This window comes from Artemia sp. Qi Xiang Cuo, chromosome 3, assembly GCF_049724085.1.
Source record: "Artemia sp. Qi Xiang Cuo chromosome 3, ASM4972408v1, whole genome shotgun sequence".
NCBI classification, from domain to species: Eukaryota; Metazoa; Arthropoda; class Branchiopoda; order Anostraca; family Artemiidae; genus Artemia; species Artemia sp. Qi Xiang Cuo.
The window spans coordinates 4,973,364-4,996,885 of NC_142796.1; the positions used below are offsets into that span (position 1 = coordinate 4,973,364).

At 34.4% G+C, this 23,522-nt stretch overlaps 2 protein-coding genes across 10 annotated transcripts in view; both read right to left on the bottom strand.

The window, feature by feature from the left end:
• NC2beta (negative cofactor 2beta) overlaps nt 1-12,343 on the bottom strand; it is a 39,395-nt gene extending 27,052 nt beyond the window's left edge. Inside the window, exon 1 of one of the 2 annotated variants that reach the window (XM_089086782.1) lies at nt 12,219-12,343. The gene's annotated coding sequence lies outside the window, so the exon portion shown is untranslated. The other variant, XM_089086783.1, reaches the window with a different exon arrangement.
• A 612-nt stretch (nt 12,344-12,955) lies between these two features.
• The window catches only part of LOC148953684 (28S rRNA (uridine-N(3))-methyltransferase-like), a 65,224-nt gene continuing 54,657 nt past the window's right edge, over nt 12,956-23,522 (bottom strand). For 5 of the 8 annotated variants that reach the window (XM_089108421.1, XM_089108427.1, XM_089108426.1 and 2 more), the window contains 3 exons: nt 19,356-19,500; nt 16,932-17,025; nt 12,957-13,175 (listed from right to left, as the gene is read on the bottom strand). In XM_089108421.1, the coding sequence (XP_088964547.1) occupies nt 13,131-13,175; nt 16,932-17,025; nt 19,356-19,500 (284 nt within the window). In that variant the 3' untranslated portion in view covers nt 12,957-13,130. Of the gene's footprint in view, nt 13,176-16,931; nt 17,026-19,355; nt 19,501-23,522 lie in introns of all 8 variants that reach the window. The other 3 variants (XM_089108422.1, XM_089108424.1, XM_089108423.1) reach the window with 1 other exon arrangement.

The following is a 23,522-nucleotide window of genomic DNA, read 5'->3' on the forward strand; positions in this document are numbered from 1 at the left end:
GTTTGGTCGTACCCAGGGCAAAATTAATTACAGCGTCCCTCCCGACTCAAATATAAGCAAAAAAGCCAAATCAAAGCGAAAAATTGGATTAAAGTGGGCCATTCCCCGGCCGCGGTAACCCTCCCCCGATCACATTGTTACGAATTCAACCACAAACATAATAATACAAACAATTAGTTAAATTCATCAGTGAAATTCAGTAAGCTTTTCATCAGTAAATTTCAAACATTAGCAATATGTTAATTCATAACTACATTTTCAAAAGAAAGCTGCACCTTCTTAAGTTGTTTGCTGCTATATGCTTCAACCCTAATTTTTGCAAATTTTTAACCCGTTTCTTTTTTTTTAAATTGCCACCACAACAACCAAAACTGGAAACTGTGTATGGAGATCCTTCCATTAAAAATTGTATTTCCAGTTTTTGCTAATTTCTAGTTTATATGTGGTAGTGTAAGGTTCTAATTATTCTGAACAATCAGGTTTCATTTTCACTTCCATTGGTACTTTTGATTTTCTTTTTTCTTTTTTTCTAAAATTCAGTTGGTACTTCCCCTTTTCCAAAAACCTTATTATCTCTAAGTTTGCAACTACCATATTTTAAATACTCATATTTTATTGTATTATATTTATAAAAAAAAATATCTAAACATATATTCAACCTGAAACGGGTTTAAAAAAAAAGAGGCAGATAAAATTAAAACAAATAATTGTACATAAAATCAAAATGTGTTTCTCATGTGTTTTACACAACTGAGTGACTGTTGCCTTAAGCCTAAGGATCCCTTAGTTATCAGGTACCTTTTAGAGGTTAGTGTCTTGAGAATTTTACTGGATTTTCTTGATATTTTATAAAAAATATTTAAAAGGGTTTGTGGGAGATTCTCTGGCGGGTTCCCTAAACAATGTGCATTCACAGGTAGCATTCACAAATTTCGACTATGTACTTTTGAAAAATTCTTACACATTGTTATAGTTTTTGAAAGGAAAAATAGTAAATTAAACAATCATAAAATCACTGTTAATTAGTAAAATCAGCAGGTTTTTAAGCCCCTAGTAAGTTTCTTCAGACAGCAAAACTTCTGAACTATTCCTTGTGAAATCATTATATTAATCTATTTTTATTTGCTTTTTTTAGGGAGGAATTAATTTGTTCTTATTGATTACATTTATTTTAAATAAAGTAATAATTATTGACAGTTTCGCATAGTTTAGCTATCTTAGACTGGTAGACACAAGTGGAGATGAGAATTGACAGAAAAATCAAGAACTTTTGGCATCAAGTTGGGGTGAATAGCCTATTCCGAAAATAGGCATTATAGTGAAATTCTTACTAGTGGGCATATTACCAAAGGTTTATCTACTGCAGAGTAGAGAGCTGACACCTGTTGCAATTTTGACTCAAACCAAATACAAAAAACATATGCCTGGAAAGCTACAGCTACATAGCCTCCCCCCCCTTTCTGTGCCGTTTTGGCCTTTTGGCAATCCTGTATCCCCTAATGGTGTAAACCAAAGTTTTGTGACTGTTATTTTGTTCAGGATGGTCTAGAGATCCAAAACAATGCGTCTAGACCAGCATTCATGTTCACCATTAGGCCAGGGTTCGTGGAGGGAGGAAAGGATAAAGCTTGGGGCTTAAAAACACATCCCTGTGTACTCATGTCGACTCCAGAAAGTTTCATCTATCAAAAACTTACTGCAGAAGTGAAAAGCTGTCCTTTACTTCTTGGCTGATTCAAAGCTAAAATTTGGGTGTTTTTTATGATTGATTCAACAGTCATTCCCCAAGCAATGAAAAGGCTAGAAGCTTCTTTATCTGCAGCAAAAAACTAATTTCCCTTTCAGTTTTAATAGTTTTATACACTACAGTTAACTAAACTGGAGCCCCATTTAGAAAGTGACAATACTGATCCAAAAAAATTACAAAGAAACCAAATCTATGACAGATACAAGAATTTACTAACTGTAGATATGAAAATTTTGAGTAATTTTCAGGTCAGTTAGGTATTTGAACCCAAAAGTACTATTTGAACATTCAAAGTGGTCTAACTATCTTATAAATAAGTACTAGTTTGTATTGAACAAATTTTTTATCAATACATAAATGGCAAGGGTATCAATAGAAATTAAAACCAGCTGACAAGACTTTCTAGTGTAAAAATTACCAAAAAAGTTTTTTCTCAATCAATATCACTTCTATCTATGGCAGCAATTACTTTTTATGGCTAATATTAACATACCCTAACAAATTAATATTGTTAACATCATAATCATATCTATATTTGTTATCATTCTGTCATAATTATATCTTACTATTTATATCATAAAAATATGTAATATATAATACATACATATAATATAGCAGATACTCAACAAAAGTTAATGTACTAGCCAGTAATATTGTGCATGGGCGTACGGAAGGGGGGGGGGGACGCAGAAGGGGCAACTGCCCCCCCAGAACATCAAATTTACACTAGATATGGGTTAAACAGCAGAGGGTTGAAAAAGCAGTTGAAAAAAGGTAGATGACTAAAAAGCAGTTATTAAAAGATAGATGGTTGAAAAAGCTGGAAATAAACTGTTGGAATGACAGAATAAAAGTCAAACAAGAAGCAATTATCCACAATGTCTTGGGAAGATTAAGTTTTAATCCAAGAAGAATGATTAATGCTGAATCATATTGATGATTTATGATTTTTGGTGATTACTTATTAATAAAGATTTCATAGGTATGATAGAACTTGCTGGCAATGTAAGGTTTTGTGAACTGCCAATATAACTTCAGCCCCCCGTCCTTCATCAAAGAATCGCCCCCCCCCCCGGAGAAAAAGCTACGTACGCCCATGAGATTGTAATATTGACTTTAAAAACATAGCCTAACCCACAGTCTACCAAGATTCAAAAGTAGGCCTATATACCATTGTGAAGTATATACATTACATATTATGAAAATCAAAAACATTCCCATCAACACAATTGTCATCCAGTTTTTATTGTCCCCAAGTAGTGAACAGCTGCAAAAATTCTGGAGTTCCACTAAGAAAAACTAGCAGTCTGTTGACAAGCAGCAAATCTATATATACTGGTGAAAAGATAGCATGATGGTAGTAGTTATACTATCTTATGATTCATTTCATGGAGTTACTTCATTTAGAGGATGCGAATGAGAGTCAGATTCTATGCTCTTTTGACATTTACGATCATGGTCAATGTCAATGCAGCAATTGATAACAGAGATTTAAATTTGTATCTAAAGATTACAAAAAATTGGTTTTTAATATTTTCAACTTAGCAAAGAAAACTACAGCTTAAGGACTTTTTACTATCCTGGAAATCGTTGAGCTAGGTAAAATAAACTTTCAAAAATAGATCTGCAGCCCAAATTGGAACTGGGAAGCAGTTTTCAATTTCACGACTCTATTATTTCCTGCAAATAATGTAGAAGATTATATTCTGACTTTAAATAAGAAGTCAGATTTACCTTAGAATCTAGCTAAAATACTGGGAGCTCTCTTGCCAAGACCAGAGGTGTTTCATAAATCATTGTTTTTTGGAAGGAAAGACCCATTCCTGGTACAATTTCAACTGTTTTGGATACTGACTAAAATTATTATTACAATGAACAAATTGTATAGCTTACAGCCCTTTCCCTAAGGGCTGTGGGGGTCACACCTTCCCCAGAGGTATAATTATTGAACCAATCAACTATGCTGAATGAAATGGCTGTTTCGAAATTCTTTATCAGATATCTTTGGGGAAACAAAAGGTGTGTTATGGTGGCAAGTTGTTCTCCGATCTTTTTATCACTGAACAAGGTCTTAGAACTTTCAATTTCCATTCAAATGAGCCCTCTCCAAATCTACTAGGACCACTGGTTTGATAGAATCACCCCTTGGAAAAAAAAAATGCACAAAAAATAAACGCTGAACAACACTGTTGCTCTCCCCCACATCCTCTATATTTCTTCAACAGTAAACTTGATGAATTTTATATATCTGGAATCAGCATAAAAAGCCAATCTTTTCAATGTATCTATTATTACCAAAATCTGTTTTCTAGAGTTTTGGCTACTATTATGCTAAGTTGCTCCTTAATTACAGTTCATTACAACAAACTGTTTGATTTAAACCATTAGAACTAAAGATTCAGAACCTGCAGTCAAAGAAAAGTGTGCAACTGTGCAACTGCACACCACTGGAATAGTCTCTCAGATAGAACAGTCTCAGCACCCAACGATGAAGCTTCCAAGAGGTTAATAGATGTCAAATGGAATGGTGCTTCCTGAAAGTACCAGCAGGATGCATTTGATGTTTGATCATCCACATCATCAAGTATGGAGCAATTCACAGATCAAGATGGATCTTAGTTTGCTCTGAAGTACAAATTAAGGTAATTTATTAGATGTTAAAAGACAAAAATTTTACTTTTCAGTGTCTATTAGAAGCTACACAGCTGAGGGGTAGCCTGTTTAAACATTTTCCCTATTTCTCTTCCTTTGTTCATTGTAAACTTGTGAGTTATAAGCTCAAATTGTATCCTAGAGTGATTGAGCATTCTGCAATCCAGTAGACTTACTCTATGTTGATGTTTGAATAAAAATTGCAAATTAAAGAAAGTTTGTTCACAAAGCAATTATTTGCCCTATATGGCTTTGATTGAATATTATATAAATTAAAATCAAACAAATATGATTTTTGAAAAAAGTACATTCTAGTAAAAACGTGGATCTTATTCAAAAATTAAGACAGGTTTACATGCCCTATCAGGAGCCTCCAACCCTCCCCTTTAGCTTCACCCCCATCTGTAGGAAGATCTTTCCAGCTTACTATCTCTACCCTTTCCTCATTTCAAAGGCTTAGGAGACTGTATAGAAAACAGGACTTCTTATTTCAATTTTAACAAAAAATATTTTACCTTAATTTTGGGTTTTTCTTATAATTTCAATTCTTATAATATTAGCCAGAGATATCACTAGCCAAAATGTTTACAGAGTTCATGGATTTTTCCCAATGGCTGATCATTTTTACTGACTGATTTGGGTGATATTGCTATCAAATTTACCTCATTTTTTAATGACTGAAAACAATCATTTTCTGCTGATTTTACACCATTTTTTCCATCAGTATATTTATCTAATAAATAAAAATATGGATAAATATTTACAAGATTCCATCGTTGACATAGAGACAAGTTAAATGCACCCCTTAACTCTTTTTTTTTTAATGCTCTTTCAAAATATACTGATCAATACACTCAAAAATACAGCCCCCCCTATGAATGGTCCTATATATACATAGCCCAAATAATGTATTCCTCAATTATATATTATTAGCCATACATTATACAAGTAATGTATGTTAAGCCAATGTATGTTATGTCAAGCTTGTAGCTCCTATATTAAGCCAGTTGTTTTCTCAGTCTTTAATTTACCTCTGTGTTTGATTGCTTGCATAATTTAGAACATTATTATTTGAAATTATGTTTTAAAGTAAAGTAAGTAAGACAGCACTAGACCCTTAAGGTCCAAACTGGCAGTGCTGATCTCTGTTTTGTGGCCCATCAGCCATGAAGTGCTATGGGCTATTTCGAAATTTTTATCAGATGTCTTTGGGAAACAAAAGGTGTGTGATGGTGTCAAGTTGTTCTCCAATCTTTTTATCACTGAACAAGGTCTTGGAACTTTCAATTTCCATTCAAATGAGCCCTCTCCCAATCTACTAGGACTATTGGTTTGATACAATCAAACCTTGGAAAAAAATACACAAAAAATAAATGCTGAACAACACTGCTGCTTTCCCCCACATCCTCTATATTTCTTCAACAGTAAACTTGATGAACTTTTATATATGAACTTTATATAATTATTATTTGAAATGATGTTTTAAAGTAAAGTAAGCAAGACAGCACTAGGCCCTTAAGGTCCAAACTGGCAGCGCTGATCTCTGTTTTGTGGCCCATCAGCCAGGAAGTGCTATGGGGAATTGGGGGCCAACCACCCTATGATTTTGCACACCCTTCCTGCTTACCTTCCCCAGATTTCTCCAGGTACCCATTTAGAGCTGGGTTGACTCTGGCTGACCTTACTGAGTCAAACCACTGACTCCCAAACCAAATAACTGGTTATGCCTAGGACCAAACCCGTTCCCCTTGGACAAAGAATTTCCAATTCAGCACACCAACCACTGAGCCAGGATGGCTGAAAACAAATATGAAAACATAAAGAAAACAAACATGACAATTTCATTAATAAAAAAATCATGCATATTATAAACTAAGAATTTTATTGCTCAGTGGGTTCTTTTAGTTTTTAGAGACTCCATGGGCCCATTAGGAAAAGGAGTGCATCTGCAAATGAATTATATTTGAGAAGATTATAGCATATTCATTTCTGGAAAGTAAATATAGATTATATAACACATAAATTTTATATAATCATATACAAATTATATCATAAAATAAATAATAATACATTATTACATCATATTTGGAAAGAGTATATAAACTTGGGAAAATATATATTATTAGGAAAATATAATAATATGGAAAATATAATATATAAATTATAACATGTTTGGAAAGAGCATAAAATGGAGTCCAGTAGGCCTAGTGTGTTCACCTTGTCCCTATGTCAGTTATGGAATTTATTATATACAATGGTCTTTCAATATGTAACAAGAACAATTGCTTTAGCTCAGAAGCAATTTATTAAATCAATTCAAAACTTTGGCTACTGTTCAACATGGTCCCAAGCAACTTTTATGGACATGTCCTGTTGTTTTTCCAATTTATATAAGCCTCTGGCATAAGTTCTTTAGCTAGATCTCAAAGTCACTTTTGCACCTGCATTTCAGCTTTTTCATTGGATTCAGAATGTTTTCTATGTGTAGCCTCTTTAAGAGTCTAAGCGAATGTTGAACATGGTTAGGGCAATAGGGGTGTTTGGAGGGATCTCCTAGTCAAGTTTTAAACAGTATCCTAGTTTAGTAGTACCACATGTGGATACATATTGTCATGAAGGAAAATCACACCTTTAGTCAAGAGTGTTTTGCTCCAATGGCAGGCCTTAAGTCATGCTTACAGAATTCTGGAATTAACAGTAGTGTACCTATTGTGACTGTCCTGAAGATCAACAAGCCAGTAACAGCCAGTATTATAGTGATATGCTCAGAAAAAAAGTAAGTCTTTCTATTCAAATGAAACATTGTGGACTCTTGACTAAATGTGTGACTATTCTCCATGAAAATGTGCACCCACACATGTCACTGCTCAATACAGAATCAGTTCAAAACTGTGGTTGGAGATTCTTCCAAATCACCTTTTCTGCCCTGATATTATCCATCAGACAATCATATAGAGGCTCTACACAAAAAACATTTTCAATACAATAATGAAGTTAAAAACAGATGAAAAGTGGCTTTGAGATCCCTCTAAAGATTTTGATGCCAGAGGCATACATTAATCAGAACAGAAGCAGGATAAGTATGTAGACTCATAGACTCATTTATTTTATAAACAACTATTGTACCCATGGCCAAAGCCATGACTAAATAGCGCTGTTTAGTATATTGCATAAAACTGGTCACTGACGGTTTAAATAACTGACAAAAAAAGGCACAAATGAATGCTGTGACAGGTTGTTCAACACTTTGGCAGCACTAGTTGGTCTTTATGGCAGGTGTTGGCGGTGATAGGCGCAGGTGGGGGAAGCAATGAATGGTGTTTCTGGGACAAAAGAAGGGACTGCCAAAAATTGCACATCAACTGCAGGTGCCTATCATGCAACGTTGGCAGTAGTAAAGTACTAAGGGCAGCCTCATAAGATTTGTATTTCAGGCCTAGTATTACTTTTGCTGCCTGTTTTTGAATGGCCTCCAGATCTTCACTTAGGTGGTCAATATTATGAGCCTGAGGGCCCCACACAGGACATGCATATTCTAGGATACGGTGCACATATGTGATGTAAACTGTCTTTAGCTGACTTTGTGAGAAACCCAGTCAGTGCACAATAATTAGCAACTGTAGTGCACAGCTACCTTTTTTCACCAGACTGGCTATGTGCGCGCTAAATGAACAGTTGACACTGAAAGTAACCCCAAGAATCACTGAGGTTGAGGTGGATGGGTACCACGGATCTGGGCATGATAGGTCATGCTTAAGTGGATTAAACCTCATGACTTTTGTTTTATTCACATTAAGCTGGAGGTCATTAATGCTATACTGCTCAAGAAAGGATTTACTGATCTTACTGCTGAATTGGGGATACACATCTGACTTTTCAGCAAGATATTTCAGAAGTAGAGAGATATTGTCCACATATTTGAATCTGTCTTCAAACTCAAGGATAATGTAGTTAATTACCGCTAAAAGCAAAAGAGCTGCCAGCTTAGTGCCTTGCAGTGTGCCATACATCAGTTCAGCCCACTAAGAGTTTAAGTCACTTGGGAAGAGGGCATAGACACACTGGTAATGGTTACACAGAAAGTCAACCACTAAGAGCAAAATATGCTTCCTAGAAAATGTTGCTTGGGTCTGTGTTGACAAATACCCAAAGTTTTGTACCCAACTTTGCCTTTTCATCTTCACTTATTCCTAGCCTTAGTGACTTAGTCTTTTTAACATTCATTTTCAAACCTTATTCAAAGTAAATTATTTCTGAGTTAAAGCAATTTGTGTTTTTGCTTCTTGAATACTGTCTGAAGAAATTAGGAGGGGAGCAAACCCATTCCTCCCACTCATATTCAAAGCCATCTCAGTAAGATTTTCAGTCATATGAATGGTTTTTTCTTCAAAAATTAGAAGATTTTTCAAAACTTAAGAAATGAGGATTGAGCAAAGGTAAAAGGCTTAAAGTAGTTTTCTTATTTTTTATTTGAGTTTCATATCTATTTCTGTTAGTTTTCACTGCTAAAGGCTAGGACAAAAATTGAATAAGGTTTATATTAACAGACTAATCAGACAGATAAAAAAAAAACATACCAATAGCATCAGAATTTTATCCTGAGTCCAAATATAACACTCATTTCTGTTGCAAATTATTTTCAAAATTACTTCTAAGCTTCTTTAGAATTACTTCTGAAAGCTCTGAGTTGAAATGAAATATACTAAATCTTGTTGAGCAGTGATTTGATATGAAAAATACCAAATCTTGTTGAGCTGTTATTTGATTGAGAAATACCATACTAAACAGTTTGAATCATTCATTTTTTGGGGAAAAACTTACCACTAGCTTCAGAATTTCATCCTGAATCCAAATATGACATTCAGTTACATTGCAAATTATTTTCAAAATTTATTTGAAGCTTCCTTAAAAACAGCAAAACTTCTTTCATCAAAACAAACACTTTATGGCAGCTACATATATAGTTTTATAAATATCAGATAAATAGCACTTAATGTAAACAAACTAATCAATTATATCTAACTCTGCATCATCACTTTCTGATGTACTAGGGGTGTCAGTGTCTGGTGCTCTAAAGGCCCTATTGATTCCAGGGGGATAGACCTTTGCAGCTTCAATTTAACATTCATTTGCATTGGGAATGAAGTATACCCCCATCCCTATATATGGTAAATTTTTTGAAAATCATATTATTGACTTACAAATAAAGTAAACATACCACTCAGTGCCTTTTTTATGCTCTTTCCAAATATAATAATCATTTTTGTCAGAAATGAATTTTATCCCCACCCCAATATAAACCAATTCAGGGCATATATTTGCACTTTAGGGGGGGGGGGGGATAAAATTTACTTCTGATGTAAATGGGAGGTAGGTTTGAACTGTACCCCCACCCCCCTAATGTGCAAATATATACCCTGAATTGGTATATATAGGGATGGGGGTAAAATTCATTTTTAACAAAAATGATTATTATATTTGGAAAGAGCATAAAAAAGGCATCAAGTGGTTTGTTTACTTTATTTGTAAGCCAATAATATGATTTGCAAAAAATTTACCCAATATACTCTGGGAAGCTATTGCAAAGCTTCTATGTTAACCCTTTTCTGTATTCTAAGTCTTAGAAATTTGCCTACTTTAGGTTACCTATTGACATTTTGACAAACAACATTTTACCTTAATTTTCAGTTATCATTTTCTTTGGCTTTAGTTCTGAAAATGCAATTCCTGTTACTTCAGTAGAATTTTACCATATCAATGGTGTTTATTTGGTCAAAATTTAGGAAATGTATTTGCATATCTTTAAAACCTTATTACCTTAAATTACCTTAAATCGCATCTTCTAGCGACTAAGGTTGCAGGAACCTGTAGATGTCGCCAGGTAGTATTGACAGGAGTTCGTTGCACAATTCATTAATGGATCATCACATCCTACACGTATACAGGACAGTTGAATATCACACACTAATAGACCCTAGTGGTGGATGCAGGCTCATCCCACTGCGTCCTCCATGGCTTGTTCCTCCAGTCATGGTCAACGCCAGTCTTGAAGCTGTTAACTGAAGCTGCGGAAACAGTTGAATCGCTCAGTGAATTCCACAACGGAACAACGCGATTGGTGAAGAAGTTGTATTTCTCACGCTTTCTGCTGAATCTTTGGCGGAGTTTTATGGGGTTACCTCGCGCTCTGCTAGACTGGTCCTGTTCGAGAATGGGCTTGATAACACTGCTGTTCATCAACTTATATGCCAAAATTACGTCCCCCCTTTTTCTACGGTAGGTCAGAGTTTGCAAATCAAGCTTTTCTAGGCGTTGCTCATATGGGATTTGTTGGTTGGCAAATGGGAGCCTAGTAGCTCTTCTCTGGACTTTTTCAAGCAACTCTGCTCATCAGGATTGAGCAATAATCATCTGCATAAATCAGGATTGAGCAAAGTTGTGAAGCTGAAAACAGTTTTGTTGCACTCATTAGATAATTGTTTTGTAATTCATATTATTGACTTACAAATAAAGTAAACAAACCACTCAATGCCTTTTTTATGCTCTTCCCAAATATAATAATCATTTTGTCAAAAATTAATTTTACCCCTCATCCCTATATATACCAATTCAGGGCATATATTTGCCCATTTGGGGGGTGGGGGAAATTCTAAATTTACCTCTGATTTACAGCAGAAATAAAATTTACCCCGCCCCCCTAATGTGCAAATATATACCCTGAATTGGTATATATAGGGGTGGGGGTACAATTCATTTCCAACAAAAATGGGTAAATATCTACCAAATCATATTATTGAGTTAGGAATAAAGTGAATACACCATTCAATGCCTTTTTTATGCTGATTACAAATATAATAATTATTTGTATTGGAAATTAATTTCAGTCCCCCCCCCCCTATATATACCTAACCTACCCTATACTGACTTGGCATATATAGGGGGGGGGGGCTGAAATTCATTTCTGATAGAAATGATTATTACATTCATGATCAGCATAAAAAAAAAGGCGGTCAATATCTACAAAATCATATTATTGAGTTAGGAATAAAGTGAATACACCATTTGATGCCTTTTTTATGCTGATTACAAATATATTAAGTATTTCTATCGGAAATGAATTTCAGCCCCCCTATATATGCCAACTCAGGGTTAGGTATAGCACATATAGGGGGGGGGGCATCAAGACGTTTCCAATATAAATGCTTACTATATTCGTAATCAGCATAAAAAAGGCATCAAATAGTGTATTCGCCTTAGTCACAAATCAATAATATTATTTGGTAGATATTGACCAAAAAAAGGCATTGAGTGGTATATTCACTTTATGTGTAACTCAATAATATGATTTGGTAAATATTTACCCAAAAATGATTAGCCTATTATATTTGGAAAGAGCATAAAAAAAGGCATCAAGTGGTATGTTTACTTTATTTGTGAACAATAATATGAATAACAAAAATTTACCCTATATATACCAATTCAGGGTATAGGCTAGGCCTATATTTGCACATAGGGGGTAAGTGGGTGTAAAGTTCATTTCCAACACAAAAGAATGTTAAATTTAGATTCAAAATTCAATTCTGACTATAAAAGTAGATTTTAACTTACCACACCCTGCCCCTAATGTGCAAATATATACCCTGAATAGGTATAGGCTTTATAGGGGTGGGGGTAAAGTTCATTTCTGACACAAATGACTGTTAGCCCTATATTTGGATTCAGGATGCAATTCTGATTATAGAGGTAAGTTTGTTTCTTAGATATCTGAATAATCTGTTAATATGAACATTACTCACTAAATATATTAAATATTATTCACCTTCATAACTTGATTCACTACTTAGGCTAATTCAAACTTCAATTGCACAGAATCATGCTACTTTGGTTTAAATTTAACTGCTCAATTCTAAATAAGGATCATAGATGGTGATAGCAAGGTTGCGAAAACTGTTCTAATTTTCAAGTGGCGCTTTCCTGACAAAGTGGGAAGCAAATTTACAAACAACATAGCAAGAGAAATAGCCTTTTGGCCAAAAAACGTTCTTACACTTCCCTTGATTTAACTAGAGACCATTTTTACAAGGATGTGACTGGATGAAGATCCCTTATCCATGTGAATTATTGTTTTCACACTGGATTTTTTGCAAAAGAATGTTTTGCTTCAATCATCCTTTAATCCATCTCTTGTTGAACTTGATAAAGCGCCTTGTTGCGATTCTGCCTTTCGACCATAGAAGAACTGGATGACAAATCCACGTTTTTGGAAAACAACAAATGGCTGTTTTCCCGAGACTTGAAGGTAAACGTGAATTCAACTCTCATCTTCGTGAAAATGGGCTCCTATTTAAGAACAAGCCTGTTCTTGCCTTTGTATTTTTGTTGTTTTTTTCTCTTAAGTATTTTTTGCTACTGCATTATTTATTTCCAATTTTGCAAAGTAATAATTTTGTATATTTTAACCCGGTTTATCAGATGACGGTTCATTTATTTATTTTTTAGATAAACTTTTCATTTAATTACAGTCAATTAATGTAGGTTTTTTTTTATTGAAATTGAGGCACCCTTGAATCTTTTTTTAAACTACTGCATGTTGTCTAATTTTCCTCAAAGGATATTAGCACACTTAGTAATGAAACAAATTGTAAATCATAATATAAGTATTAAGAAGTTCATAATTAAAGCTTGATTTTTCGTTTTTTCTTCTTCATCTTTTCCTCTTCTTCTTCCTTCTTCAGCTGCTCTTCTTTTTTCTTCGTCTATCTTCATCACTTTCCATCTATCAATAGACAAAACATTTAAAGTAGATTACCAAAAGGGATTTAGCACTGGAAATTTATACCCTTTGGAAATTTCTTCATCACTTTCCATCTATCAATAGACAAAACGTTTAAAGTAGATTACCAAAAGGGATTTAGTACTGGAAATTTCTGTATCATAAATTTTGAAAACTAACTTTTTTAACAAAATGAAAATGAGGATATAACTTGTTTGATTTTTCAATTCCTTCTAAAATAGCTTCCAACTCATTTTGACATTTTAGAAGTAACCAAATGTCTTTGGTAAAACCAAAGACTATCCAGAAAGCACAGAGATTCAAAATAGTAAGCCTATCAGTCTAGCTACCTTATCGTTTTCTCGCAATAAATTGAATAAGGGGTAATGAAAGAAACAAAAGAACAAAATCCAAAGCATGACTACCATAGAATGTAGGAAGGACGGACTGGAGGGACGGAGGAAGGACTTAGAGGTAAAAAAAAACATCTTGATGTGTTACATATGGTTTAGATGGCACACACTGAAAATGGTTTAGAGAGCAAATTAGAGGTGTTTTACATCAGTTTTTTTTCTTTTTTATGAATATAATAAGAATTTTATGAATATCGTAAGAAAAAAAGCGTTACAATTTTAGATGGTGACTTAAAACCCCAAACTGAGGGGCTAAGGCTACTCATAGGTTTATATTGCTGATTAACTCTACCGAAAGTGCAGGGGTTAGATTTTAACCTTCTTATATCCTGCGTCTAGAGCCGCAAATTGAAAATTTCCACAACAGTAACTTAACTTAAAAGTATATATTTTCTTAAAATTTCCTTTGAAATTTACGCCCGGCCCTCGTCTTTCTCTTCACGATAAAGATTTTTTGTACATAAAACTCAAGCAAAAATTCAGCTTGAGTTGGATTGGGTCAGTTGTACAGGTTTGGGCAACACTGCCCGGGCAACTTAAGCATGGTGGAAATGGCATGGTACCTATCGTACGCCAAACCCTTTGAGGGTTATCATTACAATTAGGGAGGGCATGTACAAGGCAAATCACTGTTTCTTATGTTAGAACTCATAACATAGCTTAATTACTTATGAAGCAATGTTGTCTCTGGAAAAGTATCCTTTGTTAGATGGCCTGACTAACCATACGGCTGGCGGTTTTTGGATTAACGTAATTAATGACGACAACCACTCTGCCTTTCCATTATACAACTTTTTGTGATTGCCAGAAGCGCATCACTAGAGGCCTATCAACGGGTTTAAAGACACCCCCCCTCACAAGCCATTTTGTGATTGCCAGAAGCGCATCACTAGAGGCCTATCAACGGGTTTAAAGACACCACAAATCACCATACATGTAGTGATTGCCAGAAGAGCATCACTAGCGGCCTATCAACGGGTTTAAAGACACCCCAAATCACAAGCCTTTTTGTGATTGCCAGAAGCGCATCACTAGCGGCCTATCAACGGATTTAAAGACACCCCAAATCTGGTTATATGTAAAAGAAAAAAACAAGTTTTATTATTGCATTATTTTATTACGAGTAAAGGAGTTTTGTATCAATTTTGTTTTGTATGGCCAATTAAGGACTGACCCCTCCACCCACCAATGCAGATTACTGTTTATAATCCAGCGTTGAACAAACTGATAATCAATTAAATAAGAGATAATAACTAAATAATAATCAGTTAAGGTATAATCTTATAATGTTTTATAATAATAATCAATTAAAGTTAAGGTATGATCAATTAAATAATAACATACAAAATGAGTTGACTTCAGGGGCGTAGTTTGCTATGGGACAGGGGGGTAACTGCCCCCTCCAGATACAAGTTTGCCCCTCCAGACCTCAGTTTGCCCCTCCCCCACCTGAAATTTAGTTTCTGCAAAAAAATCTTGTCAAAACTTGTCATAACTTTAGTATATCTTTGCCTTTATGGTAATACATGGATCATTTCTCAGTTTTCACTGTCATTTTCACTTCATTTGGGAAAATTGGCTCCAACTTTGCCCCCCCCCCTTCATATTTTGACAAAATTACGCCACTGGTTAACTTATTTAATAAACTTATGTATTTAATGAATTTTTCATACTAACAAGTTCAAAGATTGTTAACATAAACTTATGCAATTTTTAACCATATCTTCTTCTTTATTTTGCATTGTATATTCCAAACACCCAAATTGAATCTGATAATAAGACTATCAACACAAAATATTGTGCACAAAACTATTTGCAACTATCGTGGCAACTTTTAATAGGGAACTGGTTCCTCCTAAAATCTTAAAGAGTTGTTCAGTATGACTGAGCTGCTCAGTTGAGCACCTCCTATTACAAGCAATATCTTTCTAATAGAAATAGAGCTGATGCCTCTGTAATTACTACACTTGCTCTTATCATCTTTCTTAAAAAGGGGTTTAATTAGAGTTTTACCTAATTCACTAATTACTTCCCGTTTCCCAAAAATCCTATTCATAATCTTTAGCACTTTAACCTTAATTTTACAATGTTTCTATTTCAGAAACACAATTACCCCGATATCAGCACACGAAGCCTTCTTGTTTTTTAATCATTTTATAGTGGCTCCTGGCTCCTCCTTATAAATCAAAACTATCCCTTCACTCCTAGATTGTCAACAAAATTAATATTCGTTTCTATATCGTTCCCTGCAATTTTATCCCAGTCTAACACATTCCAAAAATGCTCTACCCATCGCCCTTAAACACTTGACTTATTGCTAATTGAGGCCACTGGGACGACTCTAGTCTGATTACTTTCCCTCAATTTCTTAGCAAAACAATACCTTGCTATTATACTGTCTTTATACCTGGGTATTATACCTTGCTATTATGCCTGGGAAGAATTTTTCAGATTTTCTATCTTCGAGACCCTCAGTAATTTAATCCACGACTTTCATCTCACATCTCCTTAATTAATACTTTCATGTCTTCTCTACTTCCCTTACTTTTTTATCAATCCTGTAAGATCTATCACTAAGAAAATTGTTGCACAAACCTTTACTCTCTTCTACAAAGCTTAAAGCGTTTTTTGCTAATATTCCTTGTTGCTTTTTAATTTTTACTCCTTAAAAAAACTTCTGCTGTTTCGCAAAATATTTTTCTAAAATTATTCCACTATCTTCTAAATTCTCAAATTGAAAACTCCAGTTTCATATCCAAATGTTCTTGAAAACGAACTTATAATACTGTTAGAAATATCATGCTAAATATACGAAAAGGAGAAGATATTGAGGTATTTGTGAAGACAGCTAAAACAAGGTTGAACAATCTATTTCAATATTTTGGCCATATCTTCAACAGCTGTCATCAGCGAAACATAATATAAAAAAAAATTTATGAAACAAACTTAACCAAAAATTCACATCGATAAAACAAATTTTTAACAAAAATCATAAAATAAATTTATTTAAAAGATTCCAGGCTTCCTTACCTTACATAGGTTCAGCCAAGACCGACAAAACAAAAGTTACTCATTCAAGTTACCTGGATTGACTAAAAATTGATACAATTCCTTATTACAATGTTTGCTCTTATGCTGCTAACCTTGTTTTTCTTTAGGGAGCTGGTTTATTTTGATTGGCTCCTTATTTTATTCTATTGAGTATTATATTATTTCCCATAATTAATTTTGTGTACATACGGTTGAATGTGTATTATGGTATGATGGAAAGTCATTATGTATGCTAAATATAAAAGCTAAAATAAAATAACATAAAAAATTTTGTCGTGGGAAACTCGGGACTTACTATGATTGGTTCTTTTTGCTTCATTTTTACCGCCAAAGTCCTTTTTTCTCCTGCAACAGGTTTAATCTCACTTAAATTTGGTTTTAATTCTCCACTGAAAAAAAATAAATGAGTAAATATTGATGCATAACAGCTTTAAAAGGAAGCCATTCTATATAGAAAAAAGTTACCTTTCTATAGCGGTTGGGTGGACGCTATAGAATGCACAGTAAAAAAAAAATATTGTGGTAACATTAAAACCAATTTTTACCTTACAAAAGTACCTTACCGCCTTTTCAGACAGAATAAGAAGATTCTTCACATAATGCTCAGGTAAATACTGCACAATGCCTGGTGAGATAAATTCGATACAATTAAAACTAGAACCTGATAAGGCCAGAACAATGCCATTTAAAAACTCAGCCTTTTCAGCGGAATCAGAAGGCACTAGGATAAACTTTCTGCAATGTCCGGTAAGAACTATTTGGTAATATTTAACCTCGGATGCATTAAGTTTGATGTTTTGCCCTTGAATATGTTTAAGCCCGTAGCAAACTACTACTGCTACTACTAACAACTCCACAGCTGCAAACATAGCTGCGCACGCACCCCAGTGATATTTCATCTATTTTTTTTTATAATTGCGTGTGTTTAAGTCTGGAAATCTTATTATCTACAGGGAAAATTTAGCTTCGATTCCATATAAATATATTTTAAAAGTCGCACAAATCCGATGTCTTTTAAAGTACCGAAAAGAGTCAACATGATACCTGGTTGACTATATTGCTTAAATGGAACCTTACACGACCAAATATATCTTCAACAATAAGGAAAAATAGAGAATTGAATTTTTAATGAAAAAAAGCTCTACAAGCTGTTAAGCAGTTCTTGGTAGAACCTGGCGTCAAATTTTAAAATTTGAAGCGTGGGTGAAAAATAAGAAAAAATTAAACAAAAAATATGGCCCCAATCAGCTTAAGAAGATCTGCCTTTCCTTTAAAAATGTAGTTGTCTTTGAGTTTAATAGATTGTTTGTGTTTGAATGTTTACGGTTTGTGCAATGTTTGTGTTTGCGTTGTCGAACTGAAATAATTAGTTATACTTATGTATTTTTACAGTTCAACGTGGCGACACTGATGAAAATATGGTGAACTTCATAGTTTTGAAACAACGAAAAGAAAAGTCTTTAGAGGTTTTCGAGTTCAGGGTGCAAGATAGGTTTGAAAATTAATGTTGAGAAGACTAAGTAGCTAATACTAGGAACTGGCAAAGGTGAAAAGGTGATGTTGTGTAACAAGACGATCGATCAAGTGGGTAACTTCCCCTAACTAAGTAGTATCATTAGTAGAGACGGTGGGTGCAGTGAAGATGTTAAAAGTAGAACAGCCAAGGCCAGGCCAGAAATTACCAATAGGCCCACTAGGCACGAGTCTAGGGGCGCACGATGATAGGGGCACAATAATTATCACTGAGCTATTTTTTCTCTGAAAACTTGACTGATGTGATTCCTTGTCAAAGTAGTAAGTGCATTCCACCATGGCGCAAATCACGCCTCAGAAATCTCGAATCATGCAAGTGACCTATTGAGTTTTATCCCGATGATCTTGAGCCTATGATTGCAGATGAATGTTTACATTTGAAACCCTTCTTGGAACAAAATACTGATGAAGAAAAAAAGCACGATTTTAACTGACATTAGCAAAGTTTTGCGTCATTCTGATGCAGTTGACATCTATCTAAACATTGACATTGCCTTAAGAATGGCTCAGAGTGTGCCTTTCACAAACTGTACAGGAGAAAGATCCTTCTCCACCCTGTGTTAGGTGAGAAAATACTTAAGATCCTCTATCAACCACGACAGATTCACACAATCATCCCTGCTCACAATTGATTGAAGGCTGCCCCGAGAAATACTGTATGATGATACCAAAGACACCTTGCACAAGCCTTCCGGGAGGAAGGCTTTATTAATTGGTTTTGAAGAAAAATAGTCCTAATTACAATATAATGTATAATGCATACATGTTTTACTCAATCATGGGTTTTATGAATTTGGATAATCTTTGTGTTTCCTAATATTTTCGATTTTGAAAAGTTTCATATAGGCTGTTTTAGCATTAACAACTGCATAGGGGGGTTAGGCCTATAATATAGCAAAGGTTTACAAAGTGATACCCAAGAAACAAAAATACGGAAAGCTTCGCAAGCTTCATAAGGGCAGAATCAGGGACACCATGTTGAGGGAGGAGAGCCCTCTCTTTGCCTGATTTTCAAGTAATCGCAAGAAAACATTACTAGAGTATGTATTTTCATTTCATCGTACCAAAATTTTGTTGTCTTTTTTACAGTAGACACATAAACGAGGCCAACATTCGAATTTTTAAAAAGATGGTTAATGACCTGTTTATTTGACCTTTACATGAAAAACAAAGAAAAGAAACTTACTGAACAATCAGACGTGATACCTTGGAAAATATCTTGGCACTTGATTTCGAGAAAATATCCGAGGGTGATTGCAGTTCAACCCGATGAATGCCACCCAACGACTCGCTAAATTTGAACTCTTCGAAAGGCTTTGTTTCAAGCTGTTCTAAAATATTGTAAAAAGGAAATGAGGTAACAACAAATAGAACGAAACCACGAATTAATTCTTAATTAAATAAAAACGTTTTAGTTAACTTTAACTATCGTAACTTAATTAACACCTTCCTAATAAATCAATTAACTTATTTAAAAAAAACAACTCTCCAATAGATTCCTTACCCAATACTTCTAGGATACTAGGCAATATAAACATGGTTAACTCTATTTCAAGGGGCACCAATTCAAGGAGGGGATATTTGGGAATTTCAAACTGAAAAATTGAAGACCCCTTTTTTATGTTTTGTTGAAAAATAAATAAATATCCTCCCTGGATTTTGAAAAATATCATGTTTTGCATTTTCTTTGAAAAAAAAGTCGAAAAAAATGCCAAAATCCTGGGTTTTGATAAATACCTTTTTTTCTTCATTAAAAATTATTGAAAGATAAAAAATGCTCCTCCCCCCCTAGGTTTTGAAAAACACTTTTTTGCGCTAAAAAAATTAACTCGTCTACCTGGATTTTAAATAGTATCTTTATATATTCATTCAAGTAAATATAAAAAAAATCCTTCGTGCCTCCCCCAAAATTTTTTGAATTGCTGCCACTAGTGACTCCTGCTTAAAAGATGAATCATCAACACTCTCAGCTAAAGTTCAAGACCAAACACATGTTCTGTTAGGCTCCATAGATACATGTATCACTGCCTAATAAATTAAGGGTTAAATGGTCAAGGATTTTGGTAACAAGGGCGCCGGCAGAAAATTTTCCAGGGGGGGGCAGACGCCAAAAAAGCCGGTGTGGTTGGGTGATAGTTTAGGCGGTTTAGGGCACCAAACTACGACTTTACCCCGAAGACGACGAATTTGCAATCAATTTAAAGTCTTGAGAAACTAATTGATTTAAAAGTATCAATAACTATATTTTAGGCTTCCGAGCTGCAAAAGAAGTAATGCCACACGGCGGTACTGCTGGATTCAACCAAGTTGATTCGCTGGTCATAAGCTAAATTTTAGATCATAAGCTCATAAGCTTATAAGCTAAATTTTAAGATCATAAAGCTTAAGATCATAAGCTAAATTTTCCTTTAAGGGGAAGGAGTTTAGGGTGGGGAAGAGCCATTGTCTATATATGTAACCTTCAAGGAGGTCTCGTTCCCTACCCAGGCCTCTCTGCTTTTTTGCTAAAGTTTAAATTTTTAGGAAAAATGCTATGAAATCACAATAACAAATTTGACAATAGTAATAGAACAATTCTATCCCAAGCATCAACATTATACAATTAGTTCAAAGATATTCTATTAGAGAGGTTAAACTTCCTCTCTGTACTTATCAGAAGAATTTGTAATGACAAAATCAAATTTGCAGTTAGGTGCTAAATCATTAACCTTTATTGTTTAGTAACTAGGTATACTTTTAGGAACGAATGCAGCACCCTCTGGTAGCCTGATTTTTAAAACTTGGAGCCTTAGAATGCAGCTTATAAAGCTTATTATGCACCTTATCAGCTTATCAAGCGCTTATACATCTTATTATGCAGGTTATCTCATAATCTGTAGTTGGCATTTTGGCCCAAATCGGGAGCAATTTTCTGTTTTGTAGTGCACAATGGCAGAAATCAGCATTTCTTCGTGCCAATATCTGAAACGATTACGCAATGTATGTAGCGTGTATGTATTTTATTGATTATATGATTACGCAATGTATGTATTTGTAATGAAATTAGGTTACGTTTGGTGATCTGTAATTGCGTATCAGCTATAATGAAGGGGGTGTGAGTCATTGTTTAGGTGGGGGTAGGGTAGATTCCTAAATTTGAATGGACAAACTGCTTACTCTTCATGAGGCTTCAGATAAGGGTTGAAAGAGGAAGGGAGGAGTAGGAATTAATTAAAATGGTTCTCTACATAGCTAATATGCTAAATTCCCATATCTATAATCAAATACGTGGAAAAGGCAAGGCAGGTCACCTTCACTCCGGCCGTGAAATTTCTTTGGGATGACAAATTCTGCTAGGAACTTAGTTTTCAGCAATTTTAATGGTGTCATTTTCTTTTTCTATTTATATGAAGTACTTCAATGTATTTTAAGAAAATCCTATTGTAGAGGTTTTGATGGCTTCAGTTATGTAGAAGACCAAAAGTCTCACAGAATTTCCGTTCATAAAAACAATAATACTCCTTTTCATACAACCAAAATTCTTTAATTGTAATATTCACCAAAATTAGTTTTCACCAAAATTACTATTCATCGTCAATTTTTTAAGTATATTCACTTTTTATTCAAAACTGAAATTATAAATTTAAATGTAGGACAGTACTAATCATCGCATTATTGTTGATTTACACATTTTAAAAGCAACTGACCAGGGATTTAAGGGACCGGTACTTTAAATTATATCTTGGTTAGGCTTGGGTATGATTTGAAACACAATCAGAAATTAAATAAAAAAGAGCTTCTCAACTGAAAGCAAGGAAAAGATTTGAAACCTATTTGAATAGATTATTCTTTGTATGATGGGGGCTGTCTCCTCCTTAGCTCCTCACTCTTTACTGTGAAGTTTGGCTTTTTTCCAAGTTTTTAAAGAAAATTTGCAATTGGAAATTTTTTTTTCAAAGAACTAAAAAAATCTTGTTTAATGAGCAAGGTGTTGAGAAGGGGGCAGTCCCCCTTATATACAGAGTAATTTATATTTGTTTTAAGTTTTGAACTTGCTCCTTACTTTAGTTGAAAAAACTTTTCTATTTGTTTAATTACACTTCGTGAAACTGAAAAGTTTTACGAATACAATAATTTTGGCAACGGAGAAAAAACGATCAATATTTTAATGATCTCTGTTTGGATTTTGATGGGTAGTCAAACAGTTCGTGTTTTTTCCCCAGGGGTGATCATATAGACCCAGTGGGCCTAGAACGCCAGGAGAGGGCTCATTCTAACAGAAATGAAAAATTCTAGTTCCCTTTTTAAGTGACCATGAGAATTGGAGGGCAAATATGCCCCCTTCCATGCTACTTATTTCCCAAAATCGTCCGATCAAAATTTTGAGATAGTTTTGTTGTTCAGCATAGTTGAAAGGCCCAATAACTATGTCTTTGGAGATAAAATGACCCCCTACTGCCCCTGGAAAGAGGTTATAAAATTCGTCCATTGTTTTATTTGTTATTGGGAAGTATGGAAACATTTTTCGGTTGGGGAGGGGAGGATGAATTTTCGGCTGGGAAAATTTTCAATGGAGAGGATAGTTTCGAGGGGGCAAAATTTTCAGAGTAGATTTTACAATGTGTGAATTTGCCAGAATTCGCATACGAAATTTCTTTATATTTCTTGCATTCTCTTTACCGATTCAATTTTATGCGTGGGGATGTTAAGTCCGGGGTAAATTTTCGCCAGGATTGAATTGTCCAGAGGATATTTCTATGGGGAGGGGGATTTTTCCGTAGAGGTGGAGCCAGGTATCCTGGCGCTATTTAAAAACGATCAGAAAAAAAGTTTGTTCAACTGAAAATAAGGAGCAACATTAATACTTAAAACAAACAGAAATTATTGCGTATATGAGGGGGTTTCCCCCTCCTCAACACCTCGCTACTTACGCTACAATATTAATTTTGACCCAAGTATTTAAACATAACTCCTGAAACCCAATGATTGTCTTATTAGAATAATAATTAACTTTTTTTAAAGTGCCAAAAAACTTTAGCGTGAAGAGTGAGATGTTGAGGAGGGGGCAACCCCCGTAATAAACGTTATAATCTCTATTCGCTTTAAGTTTTAATGCTGCTCCTTACTTTCAGTTGAAAAAACGTGTTTTTTTTTCTTTATGTAATGAAGCTTAGAGACAAACAATTTTCTAAAGGTAATGGAAAAAGTATGTCAATTAAAGTAAAAGTACATAAAATGAAAAAAGTAAGTAATTACAAAAAAAAAACAAAATAATAGCCTACTTACAAAAACTAAGATATAAACACCCAGCATTTGGTTCTGCTTAGCAATGCCGAAGCGTTGGACAGATATTTTTTAACAATATCGACAGTTT